Here is a 12,696-nt window from a genome sequence, read left to right as displayed (position 1 = left end):
GCATCCTCATGGAATTCGTCTCGTGTAGAGAGACTCTTAACTCACTCAATAAATTTTTTGTATATGTGACAGGTGTTCTCATCTTTTGCCTGCTAAGCCTGAAAACACATATGCTCCTATATAAGAGGACGTCAAGTGGGAAAGTAATTACAAATAAAGTCAATTGAAATCTGGTTGGATGGTGTGGTTTCTCCCCCCTCCCTTTTCCCTCCCCAGGAAGGCAATTGCATTCAAGTGTAACTTTCATAAATGCTGACATGAGCTATAAGGCCAAATTATTTGTTTCATAAACAATCGTTCCTTTCTTCCTTCTTTTTGTAGAATATACCCACAGGCACCATCAGCACATTCAGCTGTAAAAATAGCCATTTGGATGAGAACAGCATGAGAAAGTTTTATCTTAAGTATTTACTGTTATTCTAGAATACCACTCCATTTTCTCGGGGGTAATTCAGCACTCGGGTGGTAAATCTGTGACCTCATTTGCATTTTCTAATTGAATTGCTATCAGGTTTCTTGCAAGAGTGAACAACTGAAAAAGAAAAAAAATCCTAACATTCCTACAGTTTTATACTACTACTTGGATTATCTGGGAGGAGGGGGGAGGGATGGTTTACTTTATGTAACTGTTTAGTATGAAAAATGTGGTCGATCCTTTATAATTCGGGAAATGCTCAAGGATTTAAGATCCTAGTTAAAAACAATTCACAGTATTTTCCAAGCAGGAGAAAGCTGCTCAAGTTGGCTTAAAGACAGACAAACCAAGTTCCATAGTCAGGTAAGAAAACAGAAGCCTGCAGGGAATTGCTGGAGATTTGTTGTAGCAATAAACAATTAGGACTCTCACACCCTCAACCCCTATGTGATTACATGCAGGAAGGTGCCATAGACCAACTCAGACCATTGGTCTACCGAGGTCAGTATTGTCTACTCTGACCGGCAGCAGCTCTCCAGGGTCTCAGGCAGAGGTCCTTCCCGTCACTTGATCTGTTTAATTGGAGGTGCTGGGGATTGAACCTGAGTCCTTCTATATATAAAGCAGATGCTCTACCACTGAAGGCTCAACTTAACGTTATCCCTGACCTGAGATGGATCAGGGGTCCCCTGATCTGACTCCCAGTTCACATGACATCAGCTGCTGTAGCACAGTGGTTAAGTGGTTCGGTTGCGAATCAGCACTCTACTGGTTCGAATCCCACAACTGCCATGAGCTCAGTAGGTGGCCTTGGGGAAGCCACTCCTGTCAGCCCCAGCTCCCCAGCTGAATTGTGGGGATAATAACACTAACTTGTTCGCCGCTCTGGGTGGGGCACTAATCTGTCCAGAAGAGTGGTATATAAGTGTAATTATGATGATGATGATGATGATGATGATGATGAAGAAGAAGAAGAACAAGAAGAAACTCTCGCTGTGGGGCCAGTCAACTCTCAACCTCAACACAGGGAGAAGGAGGTCCTTTATCATTCTCTCCTTTGCCATTTTCTTGAGCAGAAACAACCGGGGGGGGGGGGCTGGTTATCCCACACTGTGACTCCACGTCATATTCATTGGGTTCCCAGGTGCCCAGTGGTGGGGGGCAAACTCCTGGTGGTTTGCCCCATTGCCCACTGATTGCTGATGATCAGCAGAAGGATGCAAGCCGCCAGGCAATCATCCACTACTTGCAGGCAACCCAGGCAAGCATGTAGTGGGCATATTTCTGGCAGGGCATGATGACGTCATTGCTTGAAATGATATGATTGCACTTTGAGCAGGAGTAACCCCATGCTTCACGTGGGCTGATTTTGGCACCCAAATGAGCCAAAATGTCATGATGTCACTTCTGGAAGTAGATCCAGAGGAGTCAGCCGTGTTAGTCTGTAGTAGCAAAATAAAAAAGAGTCCAGTAGCACCTTTAAGACTAACCAACTTTACTGTAGCATAAGCTTTTGAGAACCACAGTTCATCATTCAAGAACCACAGTTCGTCATTGCATCTGACGAAGAGAACTGTGGTTCTCGAAAGCTTATGCTACAGTAAAGTTGGTTAGTCTTAAATGTACTACAGAACTCTTTTCTATTTTATTTCTGGAAGTGACATCATCTCGTTGCCACTGGCAGCACATGCACGCTTTCATCATGCTGGGGAGTACCGGTGTTCCCCCCACACACAGAGAGTGTGCGGGGATCTGGCAATCCTACATATTCAGTATACATGAAGCCTCACCACGGGACAAACAGCTCCCACCTACCACAGCTCTTTCTCTCCCACACCATTTTTTCCGGACAAAACAGTCCCCACCTACTGTAAATGTTTCATCTTGAGAAAATGGTGTGGGAGAGAAGGGTAAACCCCCTTCTTTCACCACACCATGCTTGCAAACAGAAACTGACCCACAGCGCTAGAGAATGAGAGATCTCTGATCTCTGCGTTCAGAGAACCCCAAACTGATTTTGTTGAGCCCTGAGCCAATAACTCCTCCTCTACGTAGCATCTTGCTTACATAGGCCTGACTGCTGAGGGCTGAGGTTCGGTGAGCAGGAAATTGTTCATCTATTCTTGAATCTAAGCCTGCATTCAGATGTTACACTTAACCATGGTTGAGTAAATATGTACGTGACACTGGTTTGTTGCTAAGCACTCGCACATGCCTTGCTATCCCCTTAGGGTTGACAGGCCCCCTCGATCTCCCAGCGGGAGATTGGGGTCTGGCTCGTACCTTGGTGGAGTGGGTGTGCGTGTGTGTAAAGCGCACGCTCGTGCTCCTGCAAGTGTGATGACGTCACTTCTGGGAGTGACGTCATCATGCAGCCCCCATTTGGGCGCTGATCGGGCCTGTTGTGGGCCCCTGTGGAGCGCAGGAACACTCCCACACCCCACAGGGGTCGACAACAGGCCCAATACGCACAAAAACAGGCCTGATCCACGCCCGTTTTGGCATGGATCAGGTCCATTTTGACGCGGATTGGGCCCATTTTGGACCCCTGTGGAGCGTGGGAGTGTTCCTGCGCTCTGCAGGGGCCCACAATGGGCCCAATCCGTGCCAAAACGGACCTGATCTGTGCCAAAACAGGTGCAGATCGGGCCCGTTTTGGCATGGGTCGGGCCCGTTGTGGGCCCCTGCAGAGTGCAGGAATGCTCCCGCACTCCACAGGGGCCCCCTGTGGTCAAAACAGGCCAAAACAGGTCTGATCCTGGGGCTGCTGTACGCGGTGGCGCGCAGCACCGCAGGGGAGCGCGCATGGAAGATGCACGCCCCCCGCTGGCCAGGTAAGTGGGGGCAGGGGTGGGAGGGTGGGGGCGGGGGATCCCCGCCCCCACCGGGGGTCTGGCAGCCCTGTATCCCCTCCTTTTTGCATAGAGAATGACGGTTAAAAAAAACCAACTCTGCTTACTGCTTACACATGAGCCGAATCCCAGAGGCGGGGGTTAACCTGCATATCTGTATCCCTACAACACAGGAAACCCAAATCAGTTTAACCACCCTTTTCTGTGCAACAACGGAGGGGCAAAGAGTGAGGTACTAAGGTAGCCCCCAAGAACTGGTTGGTTTAGCCCAATAAGAGCAAAATCAGTGCATGGAGCTTAACTGCTGGGAGCTCGATAAGGTTTTCTGGTTTCTTATCACTTTGTATAAGGTAACTGGAAAATTTTGTATGTGAAAAGTTAATTAGTGAAGGGGTGATTAAATTCAGCTTAGCTGGTGCTACTGTATTAATTATATTGTTATTGCAGGGCCATATCTTTTAAGCCACAGATTGCATTTGGGTTACTGCGTGGTCCATTTTGTTGGATCTGAATCCTTTGGAAAGACAAGTGGATGAGATGAATTTTGGTCGACTTGAGAATTGAGGCTTAACTCAGCACAAAGTATTGCAAGCAAGAACCCGTTATTTCATTGAACAGAGAGAGTCTATCTGTTGCATTTCCAATTCATTGCTATATTTGTGTGTCTACTAAAACAGTTTTATTGCATTGTTTTGTATGATGGAATGGCTGAGATAAATATTTTTAAATCAATTTGTCTTCCAACTTCTGTTCCTGAACTAGCCCTATAGGCAGGGCCGGTGCGCCCATTGAGGCCAGGTAGGTGGTTGCCTCAGGGCATGGGGCGCCGGAGGGGGCACCGGAGGAGGCGCTGGGGGTGGGAGTGCACGCCACAGAGCTGCAGCCTTCCAACCCTACTCTGCGCTGCCACCGCCACCAGCACATGCCCCCGGCTGGGCGCAGCAGCCACAGGCTTGCATCTGGGGTGGTGCAGGGCAACTGAGCAGGAGAGCTGGGAGGCTGCCCGTGCGCCATCCCAGCCACCCGCTGCAGCAATTGGGCTGGCTCATGCGTGCGCCCATGATGACATCACATGTGACATCATCATGCTGGCTAGTGTGCGCCCACCGGCTCGCTGCAGGCACCGAAACCCTGGCACCACTCCTGCCCATAGGTCCCACACCGAAAGAGGTTATACTACAAGCTCGATTCACACACATATTTACTTAACTAAAGCCAACTTAAATGTCTGAATGCAGTGCAGGACTTCCTTTTCCATGGGCAAGCATTCAAATGGGATTTCCATCACCTGCAACCAGACTTGCTATGGTCCAAGAACAGTTGTTTATCCACTCTGTTCTGCCATGTAGACTCTCAAAGTACTGGATTTAAAGAAAATCCTAGAGGTCACTCTACTCAAAGATGAGAAGGAAACACAAGAAGATTGAACCTTGCAAGAAGCACCTCAGTGGTGGAACTCAAGACTGCACAATGATGTCACTTTGGGACAGCTGGAACAAAGGGGGAGTTTTCTAAAGTTTAAATGATCCTCGGTGAAAATGGTCACATGGCTGATGGCCCCGTCCCCTGATCTTCAGACAGAGGGGAGTTTAGATTGCCCTCCGCACCACTGGAGCAATGCGGAGGGCAATCTAAACTCCCCTCTGTCTGGAGATCAGGGGGTGGGGCCATCAGCCATGTGACCATTTTCAAGAGGCGCCGGAACTCCGTTTCACCACGTTCCAGCTGAAAAAAAGCCCTGTATCTAAGTACTTCTGAAAAAATCAGTACAGACCCTACAACACCTATGAAGTGTGTGCCTGTTTGCTTCACATTCTTCTGAGAGAGTATTTTCCCTGAAGAGCCCCGATAGGGTCAATGCTTGAAACAACACTGGGAATTTGACTTGATAACCGCTGGTTTTTTGTGCTGTTTTGATATCCTTCAAATAATCCGGTGAACCTGCTTCATTTCCTTTGCAAACAAACTCTTATTTTTCTCATCAATGCAGGAAGCTTTAAATAAAACAAAAATTCAGCCTCCCACCGAGATGACATACAATAATACAGTCCATGACCTTGTCATTAGTTTTGTTTTCCACTGGTATTTTTCACCCTCCAACTATATACTAATAAGGCTTTTATGGAACCAAGGCTATGAATTTTAAAAAGCCATAGTTCCCTCCTTCTTGAACCAGAGTTCAGCATCCATTAATATTATATGAATTCCCAATCAAATATTTTACTAAAGCCGAAACATATTGCAGCTGGTTTTCTGAATACTGAGTTTGATAGGAATTTTATGGGGCGCACAAGAAAGGATAGTAGAATATCAAACAAAGGGAGCCAAGGCTGGCCAGGCTGTAGAATATGAGGGGGAAAGGGGGGGGGAATAGAGGGGTCAAGTTACAATCTAAAATGTAAAATATAGTCCAAGAAGGTATTTATTATGGATGTGCACAAAATATAGGTTAAAAACAAGTTAAAAACATAAGGCCTGATTGGCAGGCTACATGCATATATCAAAAACTGCTAAAACGTTCTTCATACACAGATGATGATACAATCCAGTGACCAACACAAAGACAGACCATACCCATTTCGGCCCTAAGGCCTTCCTCAGTGGTCAATTTAACAATATTTATAATCAAACACACCCACACATTCAGAAACCAATATTGAAATGCTCCCGATGTTTTATCTAAAAGAGAAAAGAGGGACGGGAAAAAAATAGCGTTGGCAACCCCTATGCTCTAGAAATATTTTTTGGAAAAACACCAAAACAAAATTTAACTCTTGTATTGTGCGGTATAATACAAATGTTATGGCAGACCAGGACTGCACTCACATAATGCTCTTCATTTGGTACTGTATTCTATAGAAAAAAATATACACTGAGGAAGACCTTAGAGCTGAAATATGTATGGTCTGTCTTTGTGTTGGTCACTGAATTGTACCATCATCTGTGTATGGAGATACACAGAGGAGAGCCCTGTGGCGCAGAGTGGTAAACTGTAGTACTGCAGCCCAAGCTCTGCTCATGACCTGAGTTCAATCCTGGTGGAAACTTGGTTCAGATAGCCGGCTCAAGGTTGACTCAGCCTTCTATCCTTCTGAAGTTGGTAAAATGAGTACCCAGTTTCCTGGGGGTAAAGTGTAGATGACTGGAGAAGGCAATGGCAAACCGCTCCATAAAAAGTTTGCCAAGAAAACGTTGTGATGCGACATCCTCCCATGGGTCAATAATGACTCGGTGCTTGCACAGGGAACTATCTTTACCTTCACCTGTGTATTGAGAATGTTTTAGCAATTTTTAACATCTGCATGTGGCCTGCCATTCAGGCCATATGTTTTTAACTCGTTTTTAACCTATATTTTGTGCACATCTATAATAAATACCTTCTTGGAATATATTTTACATTTTAAGTAGTAACTTGACCCCTCTATTTTTCCCCTGCTTGTTTGGGTTCAGTTTGTGGGGACTTTCCTTCCACCCACCCTCTTTTCTTCTTTGTTCAGATTGTAGAATACTCCACTGCATTCAAGCACAGCATTAAAGCATGGTGTTTCCTGTGGATGGTACACATATGACATCTAGGAACACATAATGTACCAAAAAAATGCTGCCTTATTCCAAGTCCTGTAACTCAGTACTATCCTCTGTGATGGGCACCCAGCTCTTCAGGTTCTCAGGTAGAAAAAAAGGTATTTCCTAGCATCAGATAGCTGAGATCTTTAACTCCAGGTGCCAGGTCTGCACTCAAAGCCCTGGCCCTTCCACGGAGCCACAGCTATTCCTAGCCGCTTCACACAGCGAACTCTATCAGTGTGAGAGGCCCATGTCCCACACCACAGAAATGGCAGTGTGCCACCAAGGAAAATATTGTTCAAATGTCTCCCGGAGTTCATGTGGGAGTAGAGCCCCAAAGTGGGATAAACTGGACTCGGTCCCAGAAAAATGCTGGCAAGCTCAAAGTCCCCGCTAACCAGGACTGCATCCATGCCTCATTAGATATTGTGCTAGCGCTGTGCTACCGAAATAATTTGCAACTGGATTATCCTTGTGTGGACAAGCCAATCCAGTTGCAAATGACTGTCACAGTGCAATATCCAGTGATGTGTGGATGCAGCCCTGCTCTATCATATAACGGGGTGAGCAATGGGGTAGCACATTTGCTCAGCATACAGAAGACCCCAGGTTCAATCCCTGGCATCGCCAGTTAAAATAACCAGGTCGTAAGTGATGGGAAAGACCTTTGCCTGAGACTCTGGAGAGCTACTGCCAGGCAGGTTGGACAATATTGACTTTGATAGATCAGTGGTTACATTTGATATAAAGCAACTTCATGTGGTTATGGGGTCCCTCCAGCCTTGGATGGCAGAAAAACCAAGGAAGTCTAGGGTCACTATGCAGAGACAGGCAATGGCAAACCACCTCTGTTTGCCTCCTGCCTTGAAAACCCTATGAGGTTGCCATAAGTTGGCTATCACTTGAGAATACTTCACATAAACACACACACAAATCTTATACCTCTACATTTCTGCATAACAAGTCTTCAGAACAGAAGCCCTTCATTAATGACAAACAGCATTTATGTAAAACCTTTGTGGTTAATAATAGACATTTAGAACAAAGGCATTCTCTATGAAAGAGATTCAGGAGAGGATCAATATAAGCAGAGTTGATGTAGCCAGCTATGCCCTGAAGAGGCACTTGGCTAGGGCTTTCAGAAGTTGAAGAGAACAAAGCTTTCCATTCCATCCATTCATCTGAAGGCAGCATCTCAACCAGAGGGGGCAACACATCTCCATAAAAGGAAGTCTTGGATGATAGCTGGTGTGAAAATCCTCCCCCCCCTTTCACTACGGTTCAACTTAGACAATGATGAAGTGGCCTTTAAAGGATAAAGAAGATCCAGCTGAAAAGTCAGTTAACCTGAAAGCGTGCATGTAGGGAGCAGAATTCATGGCTGCACAATTATTCACAAGGGTCTCACTACCACCAGTTGTTTGGGAAAACCTGTCTGTCTGATGTGGTTGCATTTATTTATTATCCAGGTTCTCTCTCCCCATGCCCCCTCTAGACACTTGGGTACATCACAGTAATCTGAATCCTTTCTGAAAGGAAGCAGGCTGCTGGGTTCTAAAAAACAACATTCTCTGTTTAACCTTGACCAGAACTAGATGTGGCAAGATATTTGTGAGAACACCTGTGTAGGGTAATGGTTACAGCAGGACTGGCTTAAAATTGTTGCTCAGCCATGGTGCTCATGGGTTGTTCTTGGGCCAGATACTCACTCTCTCAGAGCTACAAGAAACAAATTACATGAGGAGCACGTGAAGGGAGTTGCAACGTTAGCCGGGAAGCTGAGTTTTAAGAGAGATCGGAAGGCTTTGTCAATTTCCCCTCTCTACAGAGCCAGGGAGATGGCTGCTCAGAGGGTTTGTTAATTTCCTCTTTGCCTCTGGAAGGCTCTGTCAATTTCACCTCCTCTTCTAAGAGGTGAAGAGGAAATAAACAAACCTCCTGAGCAACTATCTCCCTGGCTCTGTAGAGAGGGGAAATTGACAAAGCCTTCTGATCTCTTTTAAAACTCAGCTTCCCGGCTAACATTGTGACTCCCTTCACGTGCTCCTCCTCGTGTAATTCGTATCTTGTAGCTTAGCTCTCAGTCTAGCCTCCTTCAGAGGGATAAAATGGAGGAGAAAAACAGAGACATGTGCCCTGAGCTCTTTGGAGGATGGGCTGGGCAAAAATGTAACACATAAATACCCCCCCCCCCATATTTTCTGCCTAATACAGGGGCAAGGGGCATTTGCAGGGGAGCTGCAGAGGACGAAAGGGGTTACCCCTTCACCTCTCCTCTGCACTTGCCACAATCTTCTTCCTGAGTTATTTCCCAAGCTGCTAAGGAGCAATTTTTCCACCTACTGGTTATTTTATTTCCTTTTAGCACGGATTGGCTTACAACCACAGGATCTCTCTTATCTGCAATCAAAAGTAATATATTTTAGGAAGCCCTGCACATTTTAAATAGACCATTATAATATGAAAAGATATGCAGGGGAAAGGAAGGGTTCCGGGGGCAGTTTAGCCTTCTAGACCGTCAACTCTCCTGGTATTAAGATATAGACAATATGTCACCATACAGCATGTGGATGTAGTAATTTTGACCGATATTCTTTTCCCTAACTGAAAGAAGCAGAAAAGAAATAAATCGATGCACATAATGCTATCTTGACAGACCCCAGTCTCTCGAGATCAGTATTGTCTACTTTGACGGCCAGAAGCTCTCCAGGATCTTAGGGTCATTCAAATCACATGTGACCTGATCCTTTTGAAGGAGATGCCAAGAATTGAACCTGAGACCTTCTGCGTGCCATCCAGTCCTAAGCCACTGCTCCTCTCCAAGCGGCTTTGAGCTTTTTGCAGAATCTGCCCTTGCTTAGCTACTCCACTTTTTTTTGTTTTTAAAAAAGGATATTACTGCTGTGATTATTCTTTACCTTATGTCCCTTGTGCTGCGATTTGTCTCCCACCAGTAACCTGACCATTGTTTCCCATCTTTCTAAGGCCTGGAGGTCCCATGCTGTCACCATAAACATTGTCTGCTCCGAGGGGATTTGCACCTCTTGGGTGGCGTAGATAGTTCCATCAGTCCTCACCTTGAAGTCCAAGTTGTCAGTTTCATAGCGAATTCCCTTGGTCTCTGAGCAGTTGCTAAATTTCACTGGAAAGGAAGGCAAGATTATGATTACTCATTATTACCCTGGACATATATTTCTAGATGAGGCAGCTTCAAATATAAAACCTTAAAACTCTAAGACACCTATTAAACAATAAATAATACAGAAGAGAATAAATAATAAAACATATTAAAACAGCAGAAAAAGGACCAACCGGTGATTTTTAGGTGAGTACTTGCGTTGGTCTGTATGAGAAGAGCAAGACTTGGGTCCAGTAACACCTTAAAGACTAACTGGATTTCCAGGGTAGGACCCTTCAAGAATCAGAGGCCCCTTCTTCAAATACATATCTGATAAAGGGAGCTCTGATTCTTGAAAGTTCATACTCTGGAAATCTAGTCGGTCTTCAAGGTGCGACTGGACCCAAATCTTGCTCTTCAACTGGTTATTCTCAGAGCCAAGCTACAAGTGACACCTGACACAGGTTGGACACTTGTCAGCTTCCCTCAAGTTTTGATGGGAAATGTAGGCGTCCTGATTTTACAGCTTCGCTCTCCATTACAGCTGCAAGACCAGGATGCCTACATTTCCCATCAAAACTTGAGGAAAGCTCACAAGTGTCCAACCTGTGTCAGGTGTCACTTGTAGCTTGGCTTTCAGTCTCAGTAACCACCATATTATTAAAAAAAACTGAGATCAGGGAGAGAAGACAAAATATCCATTTATTTAGACACTTGTACCCCACGTTTCTCCCCCACAGACACCCAAAGAAGCTTTGTTCTCCCCCTCCAGTTATCCTCATAACCATCCTGTGAGCTAGGTAGGTTAGGCTGGAAAGAGAGATACTAGCCCAAGGTCACCTAGCAAGCTTCCATGAAAGAGTGGGGATTCACATCTGGCTCTCCCAGGACGGACTGTAGCATTCTGACCCCTAAACCATGCAGGATCTCAACAAATAAAAATCAACCCTTCCAGAAGCCTGGGAGAAAAGGAATGTTTGTGCCTGAGGCCTAAAGTCCAGTAAACTTGGAGCTGGATAAATGTCACTGATGAGGTGTCGTTACAGAAAAGGATCTGTCTTTGATATATGGCTAGCAACTTCTTGTCAACAGGGGCACACCAGGTCTCTGGTGCTGGCTGAATGCTTCCTGAGTGGCATAAGCCAAGAAAATAATATATTATTCTGCAGAGATCTAAGTGAAGGAGACAACACAAGGAGGGAAGGAAAGGAAGCAAAGATGATAAAGGTTGTATATGATTATGCATAGTCTGCATAACCTTTGGAGTGCCGTGGCAGTCTCTCTGGGTTGTAATACTGGTGGCACTGGGCAAGACTGGATCTACCTAACAACAACAACATTCGATTTATATACCACCCTTCTGGACAACTTAATGCCCACTCAGAGCGGTTTACAAAGAATGTTATCATTATCCCCACAACAAAACACCCTTGTGAGGTGGGTGGGGCTGAGAGAGCTCCAGAGAACTGTGACTAGCCCAGGGTCACCCAGCTGGCTTCAAATGGAGGAGTGGGGAATCAAACCCTGCACTCATAACCACTACACCAAACTGGCACCCTACTTCTCTTCCATCCCTTGGCATGGACACCAGATAATCAGAGGCAAAGTAGTAATGGTGGCTCCATGCCTCTCATCATGGGTCACTCGCCTGCCTGAACAAACAGCAATGACAGCTAGAAGTACCATCACCCATCACCAACCCAAGGGAGAGGGTATGGAAGAGGGCATCAAAAGCATTTCACTGCCCAAACAATTCAAGTGGCGACAACTTGTTGAGCACGGCACTGGAAGAAGCAGGTGGTCCCTGCATCTGAGCTGCTACCACCTGGTCCACGGAAGACTGCAGAGGTGTTGACTGTGGAGCCCATCCGTCTTGGTTGGGGCAGCCAGGAAGGAGGGCACTCAGGATAGCAAAATGCCTTGCACTTCCTCTAGCAAACGAGAAGCAAGAAAGAACAGAAGCTGCTGTTTGCTGGCTCAACTGCAAGCCCAGTCACCATCATGTCTGCCCTTGGGAAGGAATCCACCAGAAGAACCATACTGAGGGCTCCTAAAACTTGGGACCAGCCATATGAACACATGAAGCTGCCTTATACTGAATCAGACCCTTGGTCCATCAAGGTCAGTGTTGTCTACTCACTCTAGCAGTAGCTCTCCAGGGCCTCAGGTGGAGGTCTTCCACATTACTACCTAGTCCTTTCAAATGGAGATGCCGGGATTGAACCTGGGACCTCCAGCATGCCAAGCAAATGCTCTACCGCTGAGCCACAGCCCCTCCCCAATGAAGCCCTGTCCCTCTGGATTCCTTTCAATTGGTGATGAGTATCAAGAAGTAGTCATGAGCTTCAGACAAGCTGAGAGAACTGCTCCACCAGAGGAGGCAGAGGCCCAAATTTCATTGTGAGCACGGAGCTTGAAGCCGCAAACAAACATCAAAGAAACAACTGTTTCTTTGCCCTTTCAAGGGAGCTCTTGAACTTTGCTGCTATTCCCAGGGAAACCCCTGCAGGCTGTTTTTCAAGCACTTTGTAAAGTTTCATTACATCTAAAAGAGAGCCAATCGCTGTTGTTACGAGTAGATTTCTCCCTTTCCTCCATTATCTTTTGAATAGGATGAGAGACCATTAGCTACACAGTTGATCTCTGGTTTCTGCAAGCCTCCGGCAATCTGCCTCCTAAATGGGATGCTTCTACATGCTTTAATGGCAATTTAAATGTCCATAATCATTCCATTATCAGGTTTA

The 12,696-nt window shown here is 45.9% G+C and overlaps 1 protein-coding gene across 1 annotated transcript in view; it reads right to left on the bottom strand.

The window, feature by feature from the left end:
- The window catches only part of CDH4 (cadherin 4), a 466,474-nt gene extending 454,654 nt beyond the window's left edge, over positions 1-11,820 (bottom strand). The window contains exons 1-2 of the mRNA XM_054980461.1: positions 11,778-11,820; positions 9,753-9,976 (exon numbers count right to left, since the gene is read on the bottom strand). Coding sequence (XP_054836436.1) covers positions 9,753-9,976; positions 11,778-11,820 — 267 coding nt within the window. The remainder of the gene's footprint in view (positions 1-9,752; positions 9,977-11,777) is intronic.
- Between the last annotated feature and the right edge of the window lie 876 nt (positions 11,821-12,696).

Source organism: Eublepharis macularius, chromosome 5, assembly GCF_028583425.1.
Source record: "Eublepharis macularius isolate TG4126 chromosome 5, MPM_Emac_v1.0, whole genome shotgun sequence".
In the NCBI taxonomy this organism is placed as follows: Eukaryota; Metazoa; Chordata; class Lepidosauria; order Squamata; family Eublepharidae; genus Eublepharis; species Eublepharis macularius.
Note: the sequence above shows the minus strand (reverse complement) of the source record. Positions and strands in the feature narration are given on the sequence as shown.